The 14,270-nt window shown below is 49.5% G+C and overlaps 1 protein-coding gene across 3 annotated transcripts in view; it reads right to left on the bottom strand.

Annotated features, from left to right (window-relative positions):
• Positions 1 to 14,270, bottom strand: part of ARHGAP33 (Rho GTPase activating protein 33) — a 125,782-nt gene that overhangs the window by 23,063 nt on the left and 88,449 nt on the right. For all 3 annotated transcript variants that reach the window (XM_073570423.1, XM_073570424.1, XM_073570422.1), the window contains 4 exons: positions 2,002 to 2,146; positions 1,788 to 1,870; positions 1,574 to 1,681; positions 1,219 to 1,349 (listed from right to left, as the gene is read on the bottom strand). In XM_073570423.1, coding sequence (XP_073426524.1) covers positions 1,219 to 1,349; positions 1,574 to 1,681; positions 1,788 to 1,870; positions 2,002 to 2,146 — 467 coding nt within the window. The remainder of the gene's footprint in view (positions 1 to 1,218; positions 1,350 to 1,573; positions 1,682 to 1,787; positions 1,871 to 2,001; positions 2,147 to 14,270) is intronic.

Here is a 14,270-nt window from a genome sequence, read left to right as displayed (position 1 = left end):
TTGTGAAATATTGGGAGGGAACGGAGCCTGAAATATTTGCAAGTGGAGGAAATTGTACAAACAATAAAAAGGATAAGAAAGCATAACAGATGTAATAAAAAGGAAAAAGTTACAAGTGAGAACTTAAAAAAAATAAAATATAAAACCTAACTATAGAATCAAGTCAATAGAAAACATTTTTATTGAGGCTGTCGGGACTGTCATCATTCACAAACATAAGGAATATGGCAAAAACATCTGTACCAGCGTTTTGTAAAGCCTAATAAGTTAATTTCACATTTTTTATACATTTTATTATAAACCCTCACATAAAAGCTTCCAGTGCCATTGCTATATAGTCCCAAGGGATCAGCAAAAAGGTAAAACTTATAAAACACATTGAAGCTTCGGCCTCTCTGTTTTGCTAAAAAATTTAAATTAAATTAAAAGCATCCATGTCATTTCTGAGTTCTACCACTAGGTGTCAGTCTTGAGCTCTGTCTCTGATTTTTCTCTAATTCCATCTGGGGGTATCTCTGAAGGGCCTGTCTTCTTCTTGGCCTGGCACCAAGCTTCGGCTAAGGTTAACAGGTGAATCTTTACGGACGTGCAAGAAGCTCGACGGAGGCCGGACTGTTTTGCTAGTAGTAAGACATTTGTAAAGAGAAAAAAGGGAAATACAAAAGTAGACAGAAATGGATTTAGGTACTAAACCTTAGCTGCCAAATCTAATTTCTAATTTAAGCGCTGCCAAGGCGTAGAATGATGCAAGAAGAGAAAATCAGCTCAGGAGGAAGGTTGGCAAAAGCTGGTGCTGCATGACAGGCAAGAAAAAAAAAGTGTGCACCTGTCTTTTAGCTACAGAAAGCAAATAGTGCAGAGAATTTCAGCCCGTGCAGCCCGAAAAGGCACATGAGCAGCTTAAGAGAGTATCATCACAAAGGCTGAAGGTCAGAGTTTCCTAAATATGACTTTAGGGCAGTGTGGGGTGTTGAATGTGCCCATTACTGTTCCTAATTCTTTCTAGTTTAATGGAAATTACCATTATAGAAATTTATCAACTACAAGTTTATACAATGCATTAATACTAATACATACTCAGTAACTAGATCAGAATTTTTAAGTTGTCTTCAGAGGGATGGAGAGGTAGCAGAGTCAGTAAAACAGACTGAAGTCGCATGCAAGAAAAGAGGGCAACAGCTGAGGTGCAGTGTGAATGGCGACAGGTAAACATCTTACCAATTGACGTAAATGTGTCACTAAATAGAGTTTCCACATTACACAGCAGGAATTCCACCAGCACCGATTGTACTCGGACTTCCCGGAAGGCATCAGCCCCTGGTGTTCCAACAGACTCCATATCCCGGGACCTGAAGAGCAAGAGAGATATAAAGTCTCACTGAATTTAGATAAAATGGAATTTGATTGCACAAGCATCAAATGTTCTACATTTTCATGTAGTTTTCAATTTCATATGTGATACTGTCTGCTGAGTTGCTGTAAGTAAGCCTATTATGTGAGAGCTTCACAGTACTAAACTCCTCATCATTGTCTCTAACCTCAGAAGGATGATGGTGGGATATGTTTGACTCACCGAAGGAGATTAGGAGCCCAGATAATGGCGAGGTTCCGTGCATGCATGCCGGTGCGGTCGCTGTGTGTGCTGAGACAGGATAGGTGCCTCATCAGGTACTCAAGGGTCCTGTGGGGTATGAGGTAGAAATAAAAAACACACGTACTCATAGTAAAATCAGAGTCATATATCAGAAGACACACAGTTAACCCATAACTTTCCAATATGGCTCTACCTGTAGTGTGGAGGGGGAAGCTGCTGGATGAGGTCATGGACACGAATGAGCTTCTCTTCTTCAGCGGTTGCGGACATTGCTTCCTAATGGAGGCAACAAAATGCGAAAGGTTCATCAGAGCCGACACTGTGATATTCAGTACAGCATGTAGTAATAAGGGGACGGACAATCCAATGTAGCCGGGACCCACGATATCACTACAGTGTCTACTCACAGTGAACGGATGATACAGCCGATACGTCAGCAGAGGGTTCGGCAGCTCACGGAAGTAAAGCTTACACAGAGAACTAACGCAGTGCACGTCCTGCAGATATGTATCCCGAGATAAATCCGGGATCCGCTCACTATCAAACTCATGTCTGGAGAGAGACAGGAAAAGTGACAGAAGCCATAGTCACATACCAGCACACTCTGTACATAGGGGGCAGTATTACAGTACTTACTTTATATACTTGTACATAGGAGCAGTACTATAGTAGTTATATTCTTCTACATAGGGAGCAGTATTATAGTAGTTATATTCTTGTACATAGGAGCAGTATTATAGGAGTATTAGGGTATGTGCACACGCTGCGGAATGCTCTGCAGATTTAGCTGCGCAGATTTTATAAAATCTGCAAGTAAATCTGCAGGTCAAAAGACCTGCGGTTTTAGCTGCGGATTAGCCTGCGGTTTTGCCCTGCGGTTTTTCATCTCCACAATGGAGGAGATGGGAAACCGCAGCGGAATCCGCAGATAGAATTGACATGTCAATTCTTTCTGCGGTTTTGAAACCACAGCAAATCCGCGCGGAAAGTTCTGCAACCTTTTTCCATAGGTTAGAATGCTACTGTACACCGCAGCAAAAACTGCTGCGGATCCGCAGCATGTGCACACACCCTTATAGTAGTTTTCCTCTCTCATTATATACAATTATATACACTGCTCAAAAAAATAAAGGGAACACTTAAACAACAGAATATAACTCCAAGTAAATAAAACTTCTGTGAAATCAAACTGTCCACTTAGGAAGCAACACTGATTGACAATTAATTTCACATGCTGTTGTGCAAATGGAACACAATAATAATAATAATAACAAATTTTATTTCTATAGCGCCGACATATTCCGCAGCACTTTACATTTCAGAGGGGACTTGTACAGACAATAGACATTACAGCATAACAATAATCACATAGATCATAACAGATACCAAGAGGAGTGAGGGCCCTGCTCGCAAGCTTGCAATCTATGAGGGAAAAAGGGGAGACACGAAAGGTGGGTGGTAACAGTTGCCCTGATTGTATGGACCAGCCATAATGTTAAGTGTGTAACAGTACAGACTCAGAGGGCTAATGGATGCAAAAAGCATGTGGGAACATGATGCGGGGAACCTGGTTATGGTAAAAACTTTTGGCTGTGCCACATAGGGATAGATTAGGTTAATGTGTTGAGGCAGTAGGCCAGTCTGAATAAATGAGTTTTCAGGGCACGCTTAAAATTGTGGGGATTGGGGACTAATCGTATCGATCTGGGAAGTGCATTCCAAAGAACTGGCGCAGCACGTGTATAGTCTTGGAGACGGGAGTGGGAGGTTCTGATTATTGAGGATGCTAACCTCAGGTCATCAGCAGAACGGAGGGCATGGGTAGGATGGTACTATATACTGAAACAAGGGAGGAGATGTAGGGTGGTGCTGAGCCATGAAGAGCTTTGTGGGTGAGGGTAAAAGGTTTGTACTGGATTCTGGAGTGGATGGGTAGCCAGTATAATGACTGACACAAGGTAGAGGCATCGGTGTAACGATTGGCGAGGAATATGATCCTGGAGCAGAATTCAAGACAGATTGGAGAGGGGAGAGTTTGGTAAGAGGGAGACCGATTAGAAGAGAGTTACAACAGTCGAGACGAGAATGAATAAGAGAAACAGTAAGAGTTTTTGCGGAGTCAAAAGTAAGAAAAGGTCGAATTCTAGAAATGTTTTTGAGGTGTAGATAACAAGAGTTAGCCAGTGATCGTATGTGGGGGACAAAGGAAAGCTCAGAGTCAAGCATGACCCCAAGACAGCGGGCATGTTGCTGGGGAGTAATAGTGGAATCACACACGGAAATGGCAATTTCGGGTATATGTAAATTAGTAGTGGGAGGAAACACAAGGAGTTCAGTCTTTGACAGGTTCAGTTTCAGATATAGTGAGGACATGATGTTAGACACAGCGTTTAGACAATCACTGGTGTTTTCTAGAAAGGCAGGCGTGATGTCAGCAGAAGAAGCATATAATTGGGTGTCATCAGCATAGAGATGGTACTGGAAACCAAATCTACTGATTGTTTGACCAATAGGGGCAGTGTACAAAGAGAAACAGACAACAGATGGAAATTATTGGCAATTATGAAGACACACTCAATAAAGGAGTGGTTCTGCAGGTGGGGACCACAGACCACATCTCAGTACCAATGCTTTTTGGCTGATGTTTTGGTCACTTTTGAATGTTGGTTCTGCTTTCACACTCATGGTAGCATGAGACGGACTCTACAACCCACACAAGTGGCTCAGGTAGTGCAGCTCATCCAGGATGGCACATCAATGCGAGCTGTGGCAAGAAGGTTTGCTGTGTCTGTCAGCGTAGTGTCCAGAGGCTGGAGACGCTACCAGGAGACAGGCCAGTACACCAGGAGACGTGGGGGGGCCGTAGGAGGACAACAACCCAGCAGCAGGACCGCTACCTCCGCCTTTGTACAAGGAGGAACAGGATGAGCACTGCCAGAGCCCTGCAAAATGACCTCCAGCGGGTCACAAATGTGCATGTGTCTGCACAAACGGTTAGAAGCCGACTCTATGAGGATGGTTTGAGGGCCCGACATCCACAGATGGGAGTTGTGCTCACAGCCCAACACCGTGCAGGACGCTTGGCATTTGCCACAGATCATTAGGATTGGCAAATTCACCAGCGGCGCCTTGTGCTCTTCACAGATGAAAGCAGGATCACACTGAGCACATGACAGAGTCTGGAGACGCTGTGGAGAGCGATCTGCAACATCCTTCAACATGACCGTTTTGGCAGTGGGTCAGTAATGTTGTGGGGTGGCATTTCTTTGGAGGACCGCACGGTGTTGAGCTGTGACCAGAGCCCCTTCTTCCACATGCTCTCTATGTCCTTGTTAGGCATCGGGTTCCTGCCACTGCACAGCAGGAATCCAGAGCCTTGCACCCAGGGGTCTCCCATTCTTCTTCAGCCGCAGTGGAGCCTGCTCAGCAGATTCGTCGGTCCCGGCGCTCTGCCCAGGCCAACTCCGTGGGTTTGCTTGTTGCTGCCACCTTTGGCACAGCTATGACAATGCATGTTGCTCAGCAGCGAGATTCTCCAGGGACTAAGTCCTCATGTCGGGCCACTGAGCATGCCCGTGGAGTGATCTCCCATTGGAGATCGAGGGTCACGTGCTCAGGTCCTGCTCGTGTTCGGATTGGCCCATCCAAGAAGCCAGGAAGGTCCCGGACGCCCGTGGCTATAAAAGGTTCGCATGGCCGCTCGCCCATGTGCTAGGATAGACTGTATTTACAGACTATGTGGAGTGAGTGATGTATGCACGTATGAATGTCTCTGGTGAATGACTCATTAAGAAACCCCTACCCTTGGTACGCATGTGTTGTGCAGCCTAGCCTGCTAGCGCCCAGGCTTAGGCGTAGGTAGGTTTGAGGTTGAGTCAGGCATCAGGCCTCACCAGGGACTCGGCACGCCTCAGTGCACATGCTCCATAGCCAGCGTCTATTGCGGCGCTCGCGGCAGCGACGCCGCGCGTTCAGTGGGCCTAGAAGGACTCTAACCCCGTGTCCTTGGGGTAGAGTTCTGTGGCCGTACACTGTGTGCTCTTTTAGCCGAGCTCTGTGAGCACAAACAGGCTCCAGCGTTTATGTTCAGCGGTAGTGCGGCTCTGTGAAGCAACAGAGTCCGCCCCTGTACACACCGGGTGACGATAACCTGCGTGTGGTCTTATAGTGTACCGCCATATAGCATCCGCCATTACTGAGCAGCAGGTTACCACCCCTGCACGGTGGACCCCGGGCTGCGAACGCACCTTATTACCATCTTTATTATTTGGTGTGTTCCGACAGCCCTAACATTATCCTAGCGCCAGGGTCTGGCTAGTAATGGCGGACGAACAGCGACTGCTGCAGTACATCCGGCAGCTGCAGGGCAGGTTGGCGGCTCTCGAGCATTCAGCCTCAGCTGCGGATGTTACTGCAGTCGCTGTTCAGGCAGCCACAGAGGCTGTCTCCCGTGTGACCACAGCCATCCCTGCCCAGACTTTGTCCCGCCTCCCGCTGCCCAAGAAGTTCTTGGGTGATAGTGCTTCTTGTAGGGGTTTCGTAAGCCAGTGCTCTATACAGCTGGAGCTGCTGGCCGCACGATTCCCCTCTGAGCGGGATAAAGTGGGATTTATTTCCCTCTTGTCGGGCAGGGCTTTGGAGTGGGCCACACCTCTGTGGGAGCGTGGTGATCATTTGGTGCAGAGTGTCTCGCGGTTCTTGGACACTCTGAAGCAGGTCTTCCTGGGACCACGAGTCACCCATGACACCGCGCTCCGGCTGCTGGCATTGTCACAGGGCTCGTCCATGGTCAGCCACTTTGCCATCCAGTTCCGGACGCTGGCCTCAGAGTTAGAGTGGCCAGATAAGGTCTTCATTCCGGCATTCTGGAGAGGTTTGGCTGGCCATGTGAAGGACGCTCTGGCCACCAGGGAGATTCCCGCTACACTGGAGGAGCTTATCACTGTCTCCACCCGTATAGATCTTCGCTTCGCCGAGCAGAGGTTGGAGCGGGACCAGTGTAGGCAGAGGTTTAGGTTGGCACCTAGTTTTGCTAAACCTCTGGAATCTTCCGAACGGGCGGCCGAGCGTCAGGGGGCTTCCCGTGAGGGATCCAGGCCCCGGTCCGCTCGAGATCCTGTGAGCTGTCATGTTTGCTGGCAGTCCTGTCACCTTGCCAACCGGTGTCCACAGCAGCTGGGAGAACGCTCGCGCCTAGTGGCCGTAGGAGGCGGCGCACTAGAATCAGTGACGTTTTCCTCCAAGCTGTCCTTCAAGGGGACACTTGAGTTTGATTCTTCCACTCTGGCGGTGGAGGTTTGCGTGGATTCCGGGGCAGAGGGCAATTTTGTGTCGTCAGCCTTCGCTCAACGGCACGCTATACCCCTGGTTATGATGTCTACACAAGTCACCGTCATAGTGGTGAACGGCGCCACTCTACCCTCACAGATAACCCACCAGACTGTCCCCTTGTTACTTTCAGTGGCTCCATCTCATCAGGAGACGATATCCCTCGTCGTCATGCCCGAGGGTATTGACCAGGTACTTCTAGGGGTTCCCTGGCTGCGGTACCACTCCCCCCATATAGAGTGGTCCTCGGGGAGGATTATTGGGTGGAGTAAATCATGTGAGGGTAGATGTCTGAGGGAGTGCTTTCAGGTTGCCTCCACCGAGGTTTCCGCTGATCTCTCCTTGCTCCCCAAACACTATCGACAGTATGTGGACGTGTTCTCCAAAAAGGCGGCGGAGACCCTTCCACCGCATTGCCCCTATGACTGTCCTATTGACCTCTTGCCTGGTGCTGAGCCTCCCAGGGGTCGAGTCTATCCCCTATCTCTCCCGGAGACAGAGGCCATGTCTCAATACATCAGGGAGAATCTGGCAAGGGGATTCATTAGGAAGTCAGTGTCACCAGCGGGGGCGGGATTCTTCTTCGTCCAGAAGAAGAGTGGGGAACTACATCCTTGCATTGAATACAGGGGTCTTAACACCATCACCGTTAAGAATAGGTATCCTCTGCCCCTGATATCAGAGCTGTTTGATAGGCTACGGGGAGCGAGGGTGTTTTCCAAACTTGATCTGCGGGGGGCTTACAACCTGATTCGCATCCGTGATGGGGACGAATGGAAGACGGCATTTAACACCAAGGATGGGCACTATGAATACCTGGTGATGCCCTTCGGCCTCTGTAATGCCCCGGCCGTCTTCCAAGACTTTGTGAATGATATCTTCCGGGATATGCTTACCACCTCGGTTGTAGTCTATCTGGATGATATTCTCATCTACTCTCCAGATATTGACTCCCACCGGAGAGATATTTGCAAAGTTTTCGATCGCCTGCGGGCAAACTCCCTCTATGCCAAGTTGGAGAAGTGTGTGTTTGAGCAGGAGTCCTTGCCTTTCCTGGGCTATATCATCTCCGCCCGGGGATTGGCCATGGATACTGCCAAGCGACAGGCGGTGATGGATTGGCAGGAACCTCATTCTCTTAAAGCAGTGCAGCGCTTTATGGGGTTCATAAATTACTATCGCCAATTCATCCCCCACTTCTCGACTTTGATAGCACCCTTGGTAGCCCTCACCAAGAAGGGTGCAAATCCCAAGTTGTGGTCGGAACCGGTCTCCAAGGCCTTCTCCTCCATTAAGTCCCATTTCGCTAGCGCTCCCATTCTACATCCCCCCGATGTAGATAAGCCCTTCATTCTGGAAGTGGGTGCCTCTTCCGTCAGTGCTGGAGCGGTCCTGTTTCAGAAGGACACACAAGGTCGGAAGCACCCATGCTTCTTTTTCTCCAAGACCTTCACACCGGCGGAGGAATTATGCCATCGGGGACAGGGAGTTGCTAGCGATGAAGTTGGCCGTCTCGGAGTGGAGACACCTCCTGGAGGGGGCTCGCCACCCTTTCCAGGTGTTCACCGACCACAAAAACTTGGTGTATTTGCAAATAGCCCAGCGGCTAAACTCTCGCCAGGCCAGATGGTCTTTGTTCTTTTCCCAGTTCCACTTCACCCTCCATTTTCTCTCCGGGGAGAAGAACGTCCGGGCCGATGCTCTCTCCCGCTCCGTGGTGTCATCGGAGGAAGAGGAGCAGTAGCCTCGGCTGATCGTCCCATTCGAGAGCCTGAGGACTGTGGCTCCAGTTGCCCATGAGTCTGTACCTCCGGGCAAGACATTTGTCCCTGCCCGCCTGCGACCGGAGGTCCTCTCTTGGGCTCATTTGTCCAGGGTGGGTGGACATTTCGGGACAAAACGGACCTCTGAGCTTTTGGCGAGGACGTACTGGTGGCCGCATATGGCCTGTGACGTCAGGGACTATATTCAGGCACGCGTCTCTTGCGCCCAGAATAGGTCCTCTCGGCAGCGGCCCGCTGGGCTTCTTTTTCCTCTGCTGGTAGCGGACAGGCCCTGGGAGATGGTCGGTATGGACTTTGTGGTGGGGCTACCCAAGTCCAGTGGCAGCACGGTCATTTGGGTTGTCACTGACCATTTCTCTAAGATGGTGCACTTGGTACCTCTATCCCGGTTACCTTCTGTGCGGGGCCTGGCAGTGTTGTTCATTAAGCACGTTTTCCGTCTGCATGGCAAGCCAGACAAGATGGTCAGTGACCGGGGTCCTCAGTTTGCATCCCAGTTTTGGAGAGAGCTTTGTTCCCTGCTCAGCATTGAGCTGAATCTCTCCTTGGCCTATCATCCCGAGACGAACGGGTTGGTAGAGAGAGCTAACCAGACCCTGATCACATATCTTCAACATTTTGTCTTGGCCAGGCAGGACAACTGGGCATCCTTGCTGCCATTGGCAGAGTTCGCTTTGAACAATGCTGTGGCCGACTCCATCGGTCAAGACCCCATTCCTCCTAAATTACGGTCAGCATCCGCGCGTCCCGGTGCCCATGCACGTGTCATCCACCGACTCCAGGGTGGCAGACTGGGCGGTGGAGGCACGCAACATTTGGGATCGCACCCAGGATGCTATCCGGGCTTCCAAGGAGAGAATGAGGACCTCCGCTGACGCACACCGGCGCCCTGCTCCGACTTTTGCCCCTGGCGACTTGGTGTGGCTCTCCGCCCGAAACATCAGGCTGCGGGTAGAGTCCGCTAAGTTCGCACCGCGCTACATTGGCCCCTTCAAGGTCCTCGAGCAGATCATCTCTGTGGTCTATCGTCTGGCCCTTCCACCACACTTGGCTATCTCTGATACATTCCACGTGTCCCTCCTTTAGCCTGTTCACTTGTCCCGGGTCTCCGAGTCATCTGCCGGGACATCAGACTTGTCTTCGGACGAGTTTGAGGTCAATGCCATCGTGGGATGCAAGGTGATGCCGGGCAAAAAGTTTTATTTGCTGGATTGGAAGGGTCATGGTCCAGAGGCTCGGGCCTGGGAGCCAGTGGAGAACGTCCACGCTCCGCTCCTCATTGCGACGTTTGAGCGTAGCGAGGCTCAGAGGGGAGGGGGCCCAAGGAGGGGGAGTAATGTTAGGCGTCGGGTTCCTGCCACTGCACAGCAGGAATCCAGAGCCTTGCACCCAGCGGCCTCCCATTCTTCTTCAGCCGCAGTGGAGCCTGCTCAGCAGATTCGTCGGTCCCGGCACTCTGTCCAGGCCAACTCCGTGGGTTTGCTTGTTGCTGCCACCTCTGGCACAGCTATGACAATGCATGCTGCTCAGCAGCGAGATTCTCCAGGGACTAAGTCCTCATGTCGGGCCACTGAGCATGCCCGTGGAATGATCTCCCATTGGAGATCGAGGGTCACGTGCTCAGGTCCTGCTCGTGTTCGGATTGGCCCATCCGAGAAGCCAGGAAGGCCCCGGACGCCCGTGGCTATAAAAGGTTCACATGGCCGCTCGCCCATGCGCTAGGATAGACTGTATTTACAGACTATGTGGAGTGAGTAATGTATGCACGTATGAATGTCTCTGGTGAATGACTCATTAAGAAACCCCTACCCTTGGTACGCATGTGTTGTGCAGCCTAGCCTGCTAGCGTCCAGGCTTAGGTAGGTCTGAGGTTGAGTCAGGCATCAGGCCTCACCAGGGACTCGGCACGCCTCAGTGCACGTGCTCCATAGCCAGCGTCTATTGCGGCACTCGCGGCAGCGACGCCGCGCGTTCAGTGGGCCTAGAAGGACTCTAACCCCGTGTCCTTGGGGTAGAGTTCTGTGGCCGTACACTGTGCGCTCTTTTAGCCGAGCTCTGTGAGCACAAACAGGCTCCGGCGTTTATGTTCAGCGGTAGTGCGGCTCTGTGAAGCAACAGAGTCCGCCCCTGTACACACCGGGTGACGATAACCCGCGTGTGTTCTTATAGTGTACCGCCATATAGCATCCGCCATTACTGAGCAGGAGGTTACCACCCCTGCACGGTGGACCCCGGGCTGCGAACGCACCTTATTACCATCTTTATTATTTGGTGCGTTCCGCCAGCCCTAACAGTCCTCCACATGGCTTTTGCAAACTGCGAACAGGACTTCTTGTGGCTTGCTTTAAAAATGGCTTCTTCTTGCCACTCTTCGATAAAGGCCAGGTGTGGAGACACAGCATTGTATCTTAATTAACCAGACAACAGGCTGTTATCTATACATTGACTTTAGAATTGAAGCATTTCTTTCTGGCTGCTCAGGAAAACAGACTTTTTTTTAATTGTGTAAGCTTGTAATATCGACTTATAAGCTGATATTTGATATAACATACAGTGGAGCAAAAAAGTATTTAGTCAGTCAGCAATAGTGCAAGTTCCACCACTTAAAAAGATGAGAGGCGTCTGTAACTTACATCATAGGTAGACCTCAACTATGGGAGACAAACTGAGAAAAAAAAATCCAGAAAATCACATTGTCTGTTTTTGTTTCATTTTATTTGCATATTATGGTGGAAAATAAGTATTTGGTCAGAAACAAGCAATCAAGATTTCTGGCTCTCACAGACCTGTAACTTCTTCTTTAAGAGTCTCCTCTTTCCTCCACTCATTACCTGTACTAATGGCACCTGTTTAAACTTGTTATCAGTATAAAAAGACACCTGTGCACACCCTCAAACAGTCTGACTCCAAACTCCACTATGGTGAAGACCAAAGAGCTGTCAAAGGACACCAGAAACAAAATTGTAGCCCTGCACCAGGCTGGGAAGACTGAATCTGCAATAGCCAACCAGCTTGGAGTGAAGAAATCAACTGTGGGAGCAATAATTAGAAAATGGAAGACATACAAGACCACTGATAATCTCCCTCGATCTGGTGCTCCACGCAAAATCCCACCCCGTGGGGTCAGAATGATCACAAGAACGGTGAGCAAAAATCCCAGAACCACGCGGGGGGACCTAGTGAATGAACTGCAGAGAGCTGGGACCAATGTAACAAGGCCTACCATAAGTAACACACTACGCCACCATGGACTCAGATCCTGCAGTGCCAGACGTGTCCCACTGCTTAAGCCTGTACATGTCCGGGCCCGTCTGAAGTTTTCTAGAGAGCATTTGGATGATCCAGAGGAGTTTTGGGAGAATGTCCTATGGTCTGATGAAACCAAACTGGAACTGTTTGGTAGAAACACAACTTGTCGTGTTTGGAGGAAAAAGAATACTGAGTTGCATCCATCAAACACCATACCTACTGTAAAGCATGGTGGTGGAAACATCATGCTTTGGGGCTGTTTCTCTGCAAAGGGGCCAGGACGACTGATCCGGGTACATGAAAGAATGAATGGGGCCATGTATCGTGAGATTTTGAGTGCAAACCTCCTTCCATCAGCAAGGGCATTGAAGATGAAACGTGGCTGGGTCTTTCAACATGACAATGATCCAAACCACACCGCCAGGGCAACGAAGGAGTGGCCTCGTATGAAGCATTTCAAGGTCCTGGAGTGGCCTAGCCAGTCTCCAGATCTCAACCCTATAGAAAACCTTTGGAGGGAGTTGAAAGTCCGTGTTGCCAAGCGAAAAGCCAAAAACATCACTGCTCTAGAGGAGATCTGCATGGAGGAATGGGCCAACATACCAACAACAGTGTGTGGCAACCTTGTGAAGAATTACAGAAAACGTTTGACCTCTGTCATTGCCAACAAAGGATATATCACAAAGTATTGAGATGAAATTTTGTTTCTGACCAAATACTTATTTTCCACCATAATATGCAAATAAAATGAAACAAAAACAGACAATGTGATTTTCTGGATTTTTTTTTCTCAGTTTGTCTCCCGTAGTTGAGGTCTACCTATGATGTAAATTACAGACGCCTCTCATCTTTTTAAGTGGTGGAACTTGCACTATTGCTGACTGACTAAATACTTTTTTGCCCCACTGTATTGTGCTCTTATCCCTGATGACAATTGATGTTTACTGATATGCTAATTATGCATTTTCTAGGCCAGATAGTTTGTTGACTTTGAAAACAAAGGAGGAAAAACTATGGAAATCAATTAAATCAAATAATGCTACTTGATCTCATCTCCATTCTTAGGGTACCATTCCACTAAGCGATGCACCAGCGATCCCGACAACTATATGGATCGCTGGTGCATCGCTAAGTGGTCGCTAGTGAGCTGCCACACAGGCAGATCTCACCAGCGACATAGCAGCGGTCGGGGGTCGCTACTTACCTGTCAGACGCAGCGATCCTGACGTTCTCCCGCCCGCGTCTACGCGTCGCTCGTCGGCGCCACAGGAAGCCCAGCAGGAAGCGCCCGACGAGAAATGGTCCAGGACCTTCTCGCGCGATCAGCGATAACCAGCGGGGGAGCCGGTCGCAGGTAAGTATCAGACATAGCGATATCACTGCTGCGTCACAAAACCAGTGACGTTTCAGCGATATTGCTAGCTATCTCACTGTGTGTAACGGGGGCTTTACCATTTACGTAAATACTGAATAAAGGACACTTGTTACGTAGAAAAATAGGTTACATGCTTCTATATAGAGACAGAGAGAGAGAGACACAGACATTCAAACATCGAGGGGACCCTACAGGACTGCTGCTAATATATTATGGCTCAACCACGAGGGAAATGGATCTTTCATTCTACAGTAAACAATCTAGGGGACCTCGGCCCCGCTGAAAGAATACAGATCTTCTCCATTGATCATCGATGAATCATGGATACGTTTGGAGAAAGCTAGGATTGCAACCCGCCGGTTGCTTGATTCCAAAGAGATGTTTGGAGAAGCCAGATTAACACCCTCCAGTCAACTGGCCTTGTACTTCAATGGACTGTCATCTTCCTAAGCTTGTCTTTACCTCCTCTGTGTGTGTGTCACAGGTGGGGTAGTCGACCCTGGAAGATGAAGCCAGGTTGTGATTCTGCGGTCAACTGGCCTTGCGTACCTGAATGGACAGTTATCCTCCCTATGCTTGTCGTTACCTCCTCTGTGTGTGTGTGCCACAGGTGGGGTAGACGACCCTGGGAGCTCTGAAGTAACAGATGCCATTATCCTGGCAAGTCAGCGGAATGGTGAGACTCTAATGTGCACCATCTTGAGGTATTTTGCTGGGTCTGTTCTACGTGTTATCTGCCCATTTTGTGGTTCAATGAAGCATTGCCACACTGTTTTACCCTCAACCTGTGCTGTCTGAGTAGTGTTATGCCCACGTTAAAGGCAGAGTGGGCGTTTGACAGGATGATCCCTGGTCCATGCAGTTCCGGCTAGCGAATCTGGTAACCCGCCAACCCCCCGTGTCTCCACACCAGGTTTGTGGAGTATACAACTAAGCCAAC

The sequence above is a fragment of the Dendrobates tinctorius genome, unplaced genomic scaffold, assembly GCF_039654945.1.
Source record: "Dendrobates tinctorius isolate UK_male_01 unplaced genomic scaffold, ASM3965494v1 ptg000028l, whole genome shotgun sequence".
Taxonomy (NCBI): domain Eukaryota; kingdom Metazoa; phylum Chordata; class Amphibia; order Anura; family Dendrobatidae; genus Dendrobates; species Dendrobates tinctorius.
This window is presented reverse-complemented; position numbering and strand designations above follow the sequence as displayed.